Genomic DNA, 13,701 nt, shown 5'->3' on the forward strand with positions numbered 1-13,701 from the left:
AAACAAGTTTTTGTCTAAATTAAGGTGAATTCATGGTTCCTTTTTCCACATAATGTAATCGGTAGTGCTTTTGATAAAAAAAAATTATAATTATATGATCGGTATCGGTGATCGGCCCTCATGCGTGATCGGAATCGGCAAGAAAAAACCTGATCGGCACATCTCTAGTTTTCACTGCTCATATCGGCACATATTAAGGAATATTTGCAGTTTGAACTTTAAAATAGGGAGTTGTTTTAAAGGCTGACTCAAGTACTCAGGTCAACTGTAAACGTTTTGTTGTTATTGTGCAAATCTGATTTAGATTAATGAGGTAGAATGGCTCAAAGTACAAATCTAAAAGAAAATGAGAATTTGTGGCAGGATTTGAAAATTGATATTTATCACATCAGTCTGACATATTTTGCAAATGAAAAAGAAAATCGAAAGCCGTGATGAAAAATAGAGAAAGAACACGAAGATTTGACTATAAGAGGAATAACTCCCAATCAAAAGTTTTATTTTATATGTTGAAAGTTACAATATACAGCTCTAGAAAAAGAGCCCACTGCTCTGAAACCCATTAAAACCTCACAGTTATTCCAAATATTGATCTCTGAGCTCTTCCGGAGTTAAAACATTACAATTGTTAACTCTAAATGAATATAAACTTGTTTTCTTTGCATTATTTGAGGGCTGAAAGCTCTGCATCTTACTTCTTATTTTGACCATTTCTCTTTTTCTGCAAATAAATGCTAAATTTTTGCTTGTGATTTCAGAAACATGTTGTCAGTAGTTCATAGAATAAAAGAACAATGTTCATTTTACTCAAACATATAAAGAGTAAAATCAGAGAAACTGATCATTTCAAGTGATTTCTGATCGTTTTCCAGACCTGTAGACGCTCTAAATGTAAACAAATGTGGAAAAAGCTAATAAAAGTAATATGATAAAAAAAAATATATATATATAGAAAATGTATAATTTTTCTTCCACTTCAAAATTACAAACTACTTTGTGTTGACGTTTGCGATTGAAACATAACAAAACTGTTGAAAAAAAAGCAATGGTCATTTCATATCAGGATTATGAATGCAGGTTAAATAACTTAAACACCCGCTTAGATAATAAATAATTATGCAGAAAATTTAAATAAAATTTCACATTTTAAACGCAAATCAGATGAAAATGCCGTTTCCTTGTTAGTAGGTCACTTCCAATCATGCGGTGAACATGAACCAGAGTGGCAAGACGACTTAAACGCGACTTACATGCAGCACTGCTTCTTGGTGTTGGGCCCGCCGAACTTGGGCTTATCCAGGCAATTGATGCAATCGCCGCAGTCGTCCTCAATGAGGCAGCCTGTGCAGACGCCGCAGCGCCTGGAGCGGACTCCTCCGGGTAAATACTGACTCAGAAACCTCCTCCTTATGAACTTGTGCCCCTTTTTCCTCCTCCTGCGCTGGATGCTTTCCTGAGAGACAGCCCACTGTGCCCTGCCCTGATCAGAGATGTCATCATCATCGTCATCATCATCAGCCACATCTGCAGGTGAGACACAGAGGAGGATGGGGTAAAGAGTTGATACGGAGTCGAGTCGGCTTTAAATGTGTGTTTGGATGTTTAGGGGATGGCAGAGCTTTTCACGCAGCCTGCAGGAGGCGATGACTGGAGCTTCATTACATGCATTGATTAGCCTTTTGTCCGATAAGTAGGCTTCCTGCTGATATGTTTCTACTGGCTGCCTGACGACATAAAGCTCTTTAATGAAGCTGGGTGGCTGGATGAATTGTAAAGTCACCCACAAAATCCTTCAAAACATTTGAGATTTAATCAGAACATCTTAGTTCCCCTTTTTGATAAGCAGTAACTATTTGGACATTAAAAATGAGAAGTGATTCAGAGGTTTGTTGTTTTTAGTAATGCATCTACAGTAACCGTGTGCAAGCATCACTCTTTGCCCTTTCCTCCATATGTGTTCAGTGTACGTTGTACATTTTAAGACCTCCGGTATCAAGACATCATCAGACGTAGCCTCARAAAAAAAAAAAAAAAAAAAAAARMATCGGGTCACAAGAGAAACAAAATAAATAAATTAGACTTCAGACAAAACAGAGACAGAAAGAATTGTCCTGATGCTGGTTCGGAGGCTGAGCCACTGCAAATATTTGAATTGTTTTTTTTTTTTTTGTTTTTTTTTTAAAATGAGATACGAGAAGCTGGACTAAAATAAAGATGGCAACATATTCAGATAACAGATTATGTGACCAAACAAGAACTTAATAAAAGAGATGTTCTAGTTTCTCTATTTTATATAAAAACATGCAAGTAGAACTGGATGATAATTCACTTTTATTGGTTTTGAAGATTTCATTTTTGGAAAATCTGGATTCTCCCCCCCCCCCACCAATGCACTCCGTACATTAAAAAAAGTTCAGAGTGATGTCGGAACGTCTGGGGCCGCCATTTTGTTTGTCAAACGTGTTTTACAGCTTCTATTTATTTGGACTTTGAGTCAATCAGGTCGACTTTACGACAGAGTATTAAAGCCAGGCTAGATTTTTTTTATTGTATTATAAGAAAAATGTCATAACAGGAGAATAGAGTAGTAATTTTATGAGAAAACAAATGAAGAATGCCGACCATCTTGTGAAGTTACACTTTGATGATCATCTAAAAATATATTTACTTTAAGATAAAACCATACGAACTGAGCTCATCACTAATCCCTTCTCTCACTAAAACTAATAGTTCTCATAATTTTAAGACATTCTTTTTTTATGCTACTGTGTATTTCCGTAATTAAACATTCTTGTAGCCTGGTGTTAATACTCTGTTGTACAACAGAGTGAAATAAAAGCCACTTTTTGAACATATTTTCTGTCATTTGTAATCTCTTATTTATAAAAGAAATCAGATTATATTTAAGCCTCATTGCCCAGCTCTACATCCAAGACGACAAAATATTAAATTGCTTGTTCTCGTCTTTGTCTGTCTGTCTTGTCTGAAGTCTGATGACTATTTTCCTGAGACTTCTTGTTTGTTTGTTTTTTGTCTCTGATGATGTGTACCTGGGATCGGAGTGAGTCCCAAAATGCACAGCGCCTCAGTGAGTTCATTTGTCAAGCAGCACTTCCTCACCTCATTATGAGTGAAGTTCACTCGACCAGTGTTGGGTAAAGCTTTCCAACAGCGGTGGCTAATCTGTGTGTGACAAAAGATATTTTTGCTGGCAAATATTTTTAGACATTGAACTTTTAAATATTTTTTTTTCCCCTCTGCAAATTAGCTTGGAGAGTCGCTAACAAAACTGTGCTCATCTCGATCATATTTTAAGTTGTATTTAATATTTCAGTAGTTTGTTGTTGTTGTTTTTACACTTAGTATACTGTGTGTTTTCACACACAGTATACTGTATACTTAGTATACTGTGTTTTCACACAGTATACTAAGTGTGGTTTTTCTTTTACACTATACACAAGAAAATATAAATCTGCAAAATCATAAAGCATTTTAATCAACTACACCCACAGACAAAAACTCTCAGAGCAGTAACAGATGTTTGGTACTGAAAAGCAACATAAATGCCTGAACCATACTTGTGTGTGTGGTTGTGCACACTGATCATTTAACTACATACAACACACTCCTTTACTTGGATATTTCTAGTATATTTGTTGAGTTTAGGTCCACCATTTGTTAGCCAAAATGCTGAATTGCGTCAAACAGAAGCATTGTTTTTCCTCCATTTTCTCTTTTACCACAAATTTTATTGAAGAAGCTCAAAATCAAATGGGCAAAACTTCAATAGTTGTGGACTACTTGAGAAATAAATGTTCTCCAAAGCTGCAGAGATTTGAAACTGCAGGTTGTAATACAATATTTCACAGATCTTTAGTTAACTTGACATTTGAGTCCATTCATCTAATTTTAAACTTTAAACACTCCATGCAAACCAACAAAAGCTATTAAACATCAACGATTCAAAAGAACAACATTCTTGCTAACCATGCTGAAATATATATAGCAAAATTGTTGCGTTTAGACATTATCTACTAATAAATGTTTATCTAAATGTCTATTTTTGTTACTAGAGACCATGAAATAGGACCTCAGGTAATTTGGTTCAGATACAAACTAAACCAGGTGATGGAGGTCAGAAATGTCATCATAACACCTAAACCACCTCAGATTTATCTGCAGATAATTAAAAAGTTTGTAACATCACTGATTATTTACCAGTCGCACTAAACATGACATCTAAGGACAAAACTGTACTTTTAAAACATTTGACAGTCTATTATCAACACATAAAATAATACAAATTATTGAACATGATTGATTTTCTTTAAACAGTACAAACAAAATAAAAATAAAACAGCTAAATTCAAGCTTCTGTTTCTTAAATGTATTTAATAAAGTCACTAAAAATGTTTGTTTATTCTAATCTGAGATCGGATTTTATATTAGATGTGAAAAACACCTGCTTATTCAACAGTACGAAAATATAAATTTGGGTGAGTTTAGTTGTTAAATTGCAAAATTACCACCAAAATAACAACTGGAATACCTTTAAATGACCCATCCACATGAACAGAGAACCAAACAACAGGAACATTATGACCAAACTATATTTAGATTATTTGCTACTTAATTTCTCCAGAAAATAGTAGAGCCAGAATCTGGTCAATTTCAGACTGAAAATAATCTACTGCTACAGCAAACATTTGAAGACACTTTCAAAATTAAAACTAAATTTTAAAAATATTGGTTGCAAACCAGAAAGAAAGTCAAAACGTGTAGACAAACATTAACGTCTTTATGTTATCGTTTCATCTAAAAACAAAGGCAGAACTCTTGAGATTCTTAAGTTTAATTTGCCTGAAATAACCTCTTACCAGAACACATAAAGAATATTGATACAAACATTAAAGGCATTTCAACTTTTCATCTTTTATATTTTGCAATCCAATCCCAATGCATAAAAAATATTAATTGCAGCCTTTGTTGTATGTGGTAAAAAGCAGAAAGTGAGGGGATGAGCCGTACCTTCTGCAGCAGGGGAGAAGGTGATGCCCTCCCTCTCGTGAAGCGGTAGAGCACTGAGTCTGGGAATGTCATCCGGCACCAAGGCACGGGGCTGACCCAAAGCCACGGCGGCCGCCCGGCACACATGCTTGATCCTGGGACCGCCGAGCGGCTGCTCCTGCACACAGACTCAAAGGTTAAAAGCTGGGACACAAGCCAACAAATCCAAGCAGAATTAAAACGCAGATTATGCAATCGGTGATGTTGACATTTGTAAATGTGCAAATCCTAGATGTACTTCTAGTTACGATAGTCCTTTACCGACTGTAACAAACCCAGAGAGACAGAATCGAGACTTAAAAAATAAGCAACAATATGAATAGATACAGGAAGTGACACTGCTGATTCTTTGAAAAGTATTTATATTCCTTAGATGCATTTAAAGATGTCACATCAAGTTCACCTGAAATTTTGTGGTTGTATTGAGTTTTCATATGATAAACCAACACAAAATAGTGCATATCTACAAAACAGAAGGAAACGTAACACATTTCAGTCAAATTTAAAACCTTTTAAGACTTATCAATGAAATTTGAGACTGGTATCCCCAGAGAACTGACCTTTGACCAGTTATCTCGCACTAAATTTGCACACCAATTACAGACACAACAAAGCTAGTCATGCTTGTGTATGTATCAGGGTAAAAGGGGCTGAACATACATACATAGTTAAAAAAAAAAATCCTTATGTGCACTACTTTGCATTGGTCTATAGTACATACCAATAAAATATGTTGAAGTTGTGGAGACAAATGAAAATCCAAGCTGTATGAATATCTGAGAGTCACTGCAACTGATACCACGTGACAGTGTGTATCTGGTGTTAAAACATTACCTGTGGACCATACTCTTTAGGAGAAAGGCCAGCTCTCCTCCTTCTCCTCCTCCTCCTTCCACTCACTGGCACTTGTGATTCCCTTGAGCTCAACTGAAAGTCCAAACAAAGTGGAAACATGCTTTTAGAAACAGGTACAGTAAATTAAACTTTTTTAACTTAAAAAAAAAAGAAGCTGTGTGATTTACCCCCAATATAATCAAACTAAACAAAGAGGGCAAATCAGATAGTGCATGAGCAAATATTTTCACTTCTCGTTTATCAGTTGGGTCAGATGTCAGTGTTAACACTGAACTGTTTTACAGAAAACAAAAGATGTTGGGTTAATATAATACTCTGTCTGTTTTGCCAGTTTTCTCTTTAAATTTTTATTTTTTTTACATTGATTTTCAAAAGCCAGGATTTTTGTTGCTACCTGTGACAGCTTGAGCTGCTTCTGCTGATCAATCTTGATGAGCTGGACTTTGGCTTTCTTCAGCAGGTGCAGCATCCGCTTATTAGCTCCGCTGAGACCGAGCCGATGGCTCGGCCCGCCCACTTCCAGCACATCACAACTGGGCTCCTCTGTCACTGCTGCTTCTTTATGGGACGGAACAAAAAAAATAGATTTTTCACAATTTCGTAGCAGGAAAGGCATCCTTTTATTATGACTGGAGCCTTAGACAACATTTTGTTTTAAAGGGGACCTATAATGCAAAATTAACATTTTGCTTGTTTTTGTACTTCCATTTGGGTTTCTACTGCTTCTAAAAAAACAACCCCGCCATATTTGGCAAAATGTTAATTTTTTTTTTAGTGTCTGGAAAACGAGCTGTTTCAAAAACTACTCCTTGCCCAGCAACCTCAGCGAAGCCCAGCTGGTTCCTTAGCAACCCAGACAAATTCCACCCATTACTTAGCAACCCTAGTGAATCTAGCATATTTGGTTAGCTGGTTTTACTGCCGTGCGCTGTACAATGGCTGCTGGAAAAGTTATGTTGCTTACTTACTATTCAGAAACCACTTGCTGTTTTCTTGTTGGCTGTGCAGGAAGCTCTGCTAATGCTTTTCCAAGGTGAACAGTTGAATAATTGCGTATGTGTTTGCAGCCATTTCTATGTGTAAACGTTGAGTTGGGGGGCGTGGCCAGAAGCAGCTTATTTGGATTTAAAGAGACAAGACGCCCTAAAGCAGCTTGATCTGAAAGGAGCTCAAATAGGCAGCAGAACTGAGCAGAATAAAATCTCATTAACTAAGAATGATTTTGTGCAAAGAAATGTAATGAACATGGTTTTGTGTAACCCATAGACCTATCCTAGCCTGTTCAAGGAAGCATAGTAAGTCACTTTTAAACATCTTTTAGAGGAGGAAATACAGCGGATGGGATACTCACTGTTATTCTCCATGTCTTCTGCTGGAGTTTCCTCAGGAATTTCCACGCCTGCCTTGACCACCACAGACACTTTCCTCACAACTCCTGGAGAGTCCATTTCCTCCATCATAATCTTGGACCGCCGTCTCTTCCTGTTTGGGAAAGTCAAACCGTCGTCCTGGTCTCCATGGTCCTCCTGAAAATCAGACTGGCTTTTCTTTTTCTCTGCCAGTTTTAATGTTAGCTTCTTCAAGTTTTTGTAGATCTCGACGTGACTCGCGCCTGAACTGGGTTTGGATGAGATCCTTGATTCAAGCAACGAGCTGTCCAACACCGACTTGGGGTAGCTGTCTAGCGACTGTGAGCTACCGTCGTAGCCTGATTCGTTGAGGGACAGAGTGGATTTTGTGTCATCCTTCTGCTGACTTTTCAGCCACGTTGACAGTGAGCCCTTTGGAAACGGGATGATTTCCTCGTTAAGGAATCTCTTTGGGGTTTTGATAACGCGGGAAGACCGTCCACTCGTTACAGTCGTACAGCTGTTGTTAGAGCTTTGTGATACCTTTGTCTCGTCCTCCAGTGGCTCCATACTCTGACCCTGCGGTTCGGCACCATCCACAGCTGGAAGCGCCTCTGGCACGTAGGTATAAAACACATGCCGTGTCCGAACCCGACTGATTTTCGGACGCTTTTTAACAGAAGCGTCCGTTGATTGTTTGCGCCTATATCCGAACAAAAATCTGCCTCGATGCCGTCTGTGGGCCCTCTTCACTGAAGTCTCTCCGGCTTTGCTCTGGAGCGACACTCCTGCCTCTTTTTCACTCTGGGCTGCCGCCTCTGGAGACGAACCCAAACCTTTAACCATCCTCATCATCCTCTGACGTTTGTGAAAAGACGTCAAGGAGATGGCGGCGCCCCGGCCCATTTGAAAACCGCTTTTAAGGTTTTCAGATCCTTTTGCCTGAGACGTATCTGAGTCCGCCAACACTTCTCCTTCAGCCTGATCCGTCCAGTGAGAATGTTCTTCATCTCCAACTGGTTCGGATACACTCGACTCAGTTTTATAAGGTTTAGCATTAGTTCCTGATCTGGTTGCTCTTTGCTTCAATGTTCCTTCTCCTGCTGCTGTTTGCTTGTCTACATGTTTGGCTTTTGTGCCTTTGTTGTGCACTTTGATAACCACTTTCGGCAATTGTTTGTCTCTAGTTGGGCTCTCCTTCACATCCGGCCCTTCCTTGGGAATTCTAGGTACAATTTTCCCAATCAGACTTGGTTTTGGGGTCTTGGGAGTAATTTTTCCAATAAGAGGTTTTTCTTCCAGCACCGGATCTGAAACTTGAGGCGGCTTGGCTTGGCTCACCGATCTCTTGGACAAAGAGGTTTTAGATTTTGGTGGACAAACTCTTGAGCTTCCAAAACCAGTAAACTCTTCCTCCTAGAAAATATAAAAAAAACATTATAGTTGGTAGAATAAAGTATTTGGAAATGTTTAGATAAGGACAGATAATCTGTAAACCACCTGTGGTTTTACGACAACAATGGCATCTTAGGTTACAACTAACAATTTATTGATTGTTCTGACGATTAGTCAGATTTTAAAAAATTGCACATAATGCAAGTTTTTCATTTAATCCTTTTTGTGTACAATATTAGAAATAAATAAAATTTGCAAACAAGTCATTTTTAAACAAGATAATATCAGCATACAGCCTTTTTGAGTCTGTACTCCAGTTAACTATTAATTATTAAATTAATAGACAGTTAATTCAATAATCAATTAATCACAATGAATCAAATTTAACACTTCAGCTCTATTTGTAGAATTTGATCAAATGAAACTGGATTTTTTTCTAACATCATATCTGTTTTTACTCTTCTTAGAGATATTCTTATAGATAGGCCTCAGTGGCAGCAGCAGCTGCTGCTTATCAGGTTTTCCTGCATTTGATTAGCTGAAAACACACAGAAAATACATCCTCTAGTCATATCCAAACCGAGTCAGAGACAACAGCTTCTGGATCATTTTTCTACTCTGTTACCCCAGAAACAACCTGAGTAGTTTTTCTTCTAAGTAGCTAATTGTTGGCTTTGATATTAATGAGTTGTATCGTCATTTGTAAGTCACTTTGGGAAAAAGGCAACTGCCAAATGCAAACAAAGATTGCCCCAGCATCAGCAAAATATACATTTACTGTAGACTTTGAAGCTATATGTGAACAGACAGATAATCCTTTACAATAAATAGCATTGAACTCTGTTATCTTTATAAGAAAGATTTTTCATCTTTTTTTTTTAAATAAATTTGTAATATTAATGAATTTTCTTTCTAATAAACTTGTGGAAACCAGAGAAAATGCTTTTGTTCACATTGACTCAACCATCTTTGTAGTTTATTCATATGTTGAATTATAAATATTGTACAGTTTCATAGGCAGTTAATTTGCAGCAGACTTATATATATATAAAAATATAACTTTTTAAACTTACAACTTGTTATTTTATTCAATTTAACACTGTGTCTAAATAACAAGTGTTAATATCACTACACATATAAGGAAACATCATTTTTAAATCCAAATTATAATGCAAAAATATCCTGCATTTGCCAAGCTACTGGTAAAAATCACAACAATTGGAAAATAAAGCAAACATTAAATTACCAGCAGCACTTCACAGTGGTGATATATTTATGTTGGTGTTCAGCTTCAGAAGGTAAAAATGTTCTCAGGTCAGATTTCACTAAAATCTGAGCACGGCTCTGTTGTTTGTCCCTGAAATTACCCGATAAACCACAAATGTGCATGTCACTGAAGATGAGTCAGTTCTCTTCATGATTTGATTTTCAGGTACTCGCCCAACAGAAACTGCATCTCAGCATCTGCAGCCAGGCTCTCTGCTGTTACTCCCCTGTTGCATCAGTGTAGTTTTGACACAGCAACTGAATTTTTTTTTATTTTCCCCATTTGTGACTCAGCAGTACACTAAACGGTTCACACTTTTTCTGCCTGTGCAACATTTAAATTTCAGCCTGCAAGATTTCCACAATTTATTTCTGAAGCAATGCACAATGAAAACGTCAATCGCAGTTCTAGTAAGGATGGATATTTATCTGCAGACAGTTGCAGTTAATAAAAAGACCCCTTAATTAATCCTTAATTACTTTTTTCAGCTGCTCATAATACTTACATTCATCTCAAATGTAAACAATTTTCAGAGTGATCAGAAGTAAAAAAAAAAAAAACTCTTGAATTATCCAGCAACAAAGAACACGGCACAGTATCAGGAGATGTGGAGAGCTGCACATGAGCATCATTACCAGCGAGAGCCATGTGACTATTTCAGTCAACTCCAAAGAGATTGCATCAGTAAAGTCTTTCTGATGTCGGACAGGAAAGACATTAATTTACTGCATCCAACCTGACTGCAGGATTCATGTGTCCATGCAGATGGAAGTCATCTCACCTTCTCTTTTGTATTTTTTAAAAAACTGACAAAGTTTTTTCTGTTCGATACATTTTCCAGTTTCATTAAAGGTCTGACCTTCTGATTATTTTTCCCCCTCAGATTACTAAAACAAATAAAATAAAATATGCTGCAGGTTATTTGATAAAGGTGGTCATTTTGAAATCAACATAAAATGAAGATATAAAATTATTTCATTGCTTTGCTTTTCTGCTTCTTTCTTTCATTATTTGTTTTTGCCCCTTTCTTTGTTTTTTTCTCTCTTTGCTTCTTTGTCTTTTGTATGAATGGAAGTATTTGTTGCCAACCTTAAAATAATTTAGACTAAGAAAGTGAATTGTAGATAATACTGATGCTTGATCAATTGAAACAATTAACATGAGGGAGTTCCTAGATGTGATTTATTCAATAGATAAAGAGAAAAGGTCTGATATGTCAGTATTTGTTCATTTAGAGACAATCAACAAAAATATACCCAACACTAGACTCCTTAAAAGCAACAACAATAACAAAAAAGTTAAAAGTTATGGTAAATATACAATTGGGCAGCTATACATTTAAGGTAATCTTTCTATTTAGTTAACATGTTTTTTCTGACTGGAACATTAATGTTTTACAGAGGCCCAACCAGAGTCCTGGCTTGAATCCAGTACAAAAAAAATCTGTAGAGGGAGCTAATAATTAGGGTGATGGCAAGGAGGTCTCCTAGCCTCAAAGATTTGTAGTCCAATACAAAGACAAATGGTCAAAAATGCGTAGAACAGCAATTACACAAGAGTGTCTATAGGTTACAGAGAATGGTGTAAATAATTTTGAATTAGATAAAGAAAAAAAACTTGTTAGCATTTTTACCAGAATGCATTAAAGTAGCATCTTCAAGACATATTATTTTGACACAAATTGTAAGTTATTACAGCAACTCAAAACACGATTCTCTTGAGAAAACATCAACTTTTCTTTGCAGGCAATTTGATGCCAGAAAAGGATTAACATGAGACCCTTCCCAGCCTTTGTCTGATCATTAACCAACTGCAAACATCCTTCAATTTACTCTGAAATGATCTTAACGTGTTGTAGGACTGGCTTCACAGACTCTATATAAGGTTAATTAAACCTTTGCTTTCCTTCCGCTGCTGCCGACGTTCAGCTGACGTAAAAAAAAAAACGAGCAGTCAGCTGACACAAAAACCAACGTGGAAAGTAACAAAACGTTTAAACAACGACCAAAATCACCGGAGAGCAGCTCTTAGCAAACCCGCGTGGAAAAACCAATATTCACAGGATGCCAAAGAATGGTTGCCACCAACAAAAAGCCTTTACTGCTGTGCTCATACCGCCAAAGTTTCCGCCTTATCTGTTTTTAATGCAAACACTCGGCTGGACGGATATTTATACCTCAGATGCTACTTCCTATACCAGTTCCGCACAGCAGATTAATACATGCAGAATAATCACACAAAAACAATCGCTGGTAATCCCATATGAAACATTCCCTGCAGGCAAACAGCTTCGTGCTACAATGCTATGTGTTATGTTTGTAGCTAGCTAGCTGCACATAAGCTAAACTGTGCTTTATATAACAAACTAACAAATTTGTGTTTTAACATCGCAGGGAGTGCTTATTCTGAATTTAAATCGCACGGTTTTCCATCAAGCCGACTCACCTCCTCGCTATTGCTGGAGTCGAAGCCCACATCCCTCCGCCGACCGTGCTTCTCAGCCACCCCCAGCAGCCGCAGCAGGGACGGATCCTCGCCGAACGCAAGGCCGGTGTTGACGGGCCTCGGCCCGGCTGCGACCAGCTCTCCGTAGTCCGAGCCCAATCTTCCGCGTCTGGTCCGTTTCTCCGAGCGCAGCCTGCTGCGACCCGTTAACGGACGACCTGGGAAGCGAGCCCGGGCCGGCGGTGCCTGAGAACTCAGCCCAGCGGTAGTGGAAGGAGACGATAATCCGCCTCCCGAGGCCGCCATTATATTTACTACAACAACGGAGACAGCGCGCGGGCAGAGGATCACTGCAGCGGTGCGCGAGGCAAGATGGGTCTCCTCGATGCAAAGGCGCGAGATAGGTGCATCATGGGTAGACGAACGTCGCCGGAGCTGCTCGACGTTTGACGACGTGAGCGACTTCGCTTTTAAAATGAGCTGATTTTTGGTGTTTTGTTGTTTTTGTTTTTGATTTTTGTTTTTACTTGTGTGACGAATTTAAAATAATAGTAATAGCATTTGCTTAAATAAAGGCTTAAAACTTGGACTTCTACTAAAAATGCTAACATGTTTGAGCTTTATGTTTTTTTAAATGCAGGTCATGAATTTATTTGTCTATTTATTTATTTATTTATTTATCAAGTTTATCTGATAGAGACAGACACACAATCATATTGACAAACTGTATTATAGTGAGCTAATTTGCAACACTTGTCCCTATGGGTTTTTATAAAAGTATAAAATACTGTAAAAAATAAACAATATAAAAACCTGCATGTTTTCATATAATTTTTTAAGATACTACAGAGAAATTGAATAGTAGTAAAATAATAAAATAATTAAAGGTAATAAAACAATGTAAACAGAGTCATACATAACGATAAAACATTTTAAACATGAATGCATTGCTGTTGACACAGCTAGAGTTTGGTTTGCTTTTTAAACATATTGAAAATAATCACAGACTTTGAATCAATAGTGATTGAATTCCACATTGTGGCAATTAAATTATTTTGAAATGCAACCATCCAGGCTCACTTAACACTGGTCTTAATTGGTCTAAATATCTTATTTGGGCATAGCAGAGAAAAATAATAATAATTTAAGCTTGAACGGGGTAGGCCCCACCCACATTAATACATATTAATATGAAACATTTTGTTATAAATACATTAATTGGATTTTTATTTAGTGAAAGCAAGCGAGAAAGAATATTAGTTAAATTCTTCACATGCACAAGGATTAATATGCCTTTAAACAATTTGGGAAAGCTCAAATTGC

The 13,701-nt window shown here is 37.3% G+C and overlaps 1 protein-coding gene across 3 annotated transcripts in view; it reads right to left on the bottom strand.

The window, feature by feature from the left end:
• The window catches only part of kmt2ba (lysine (K)-specific methyltransferase 2Ba), a 40,850-nt gene extending 28,057 nt beyond the window's left edge, over positions 1–12,793 (bottom strand). The window contains exons 1-6 of one of the 3 annotated variants that reach the window (XM_008422200.2): positions 12,379–12,793; positions 7,274–8,687; positions 6,317–6,480; positions 5,902–5,994; positions 5,029–5,185; positions 1,251–1,524 (exon numbers count right to left, since the gene is read on the bottom strand). In XM_008422200.2, coding sequence (XP_008420422.1) covers positions 1,251–1,524; positions 5,029–5,185; positions 5,902–5,994; positions 6,317–6,480; positions 7,274–8,687; positions 12,379–12,684 — 2,408 coding nt within the window. In that variant the 5' untranslated portion in view covers positions 12,685–12,793. Of the gene's footprint in view, positions 1–1,250; positions 1,525–3,120; positions 3,184–5,028; positions 5,186–5,901; positions 5,995–6,316; positions 6,481–7,273; positions 8,688–12,378 lie in introns of those variants that run through there. The other 2 variants (XM_008422201.2, XM_017307393.1) reach the window with 2 other exon arrangements.
• Between the last annotated feature and the right edge of the window lie 908 nt (positions 12,794–13,701).

The sequence above is a fragment of the Poecilia reticulata genome, linkage group LG11 (genome assembly GCF_000633615.1).
Source record: "Poecilia reticulata strain Guanapo linkage group LG11, Guppy_female_1.0+MT, whole genome shotgun sequence".
NCBI classification, from domain to species: domain Eukaryota; kingdom Metazoa; phylum Chordata; class Actinopteri; order Cyprinodontiformes; family Poeciliidae; genus Poecilia; species Poecilia reticulata.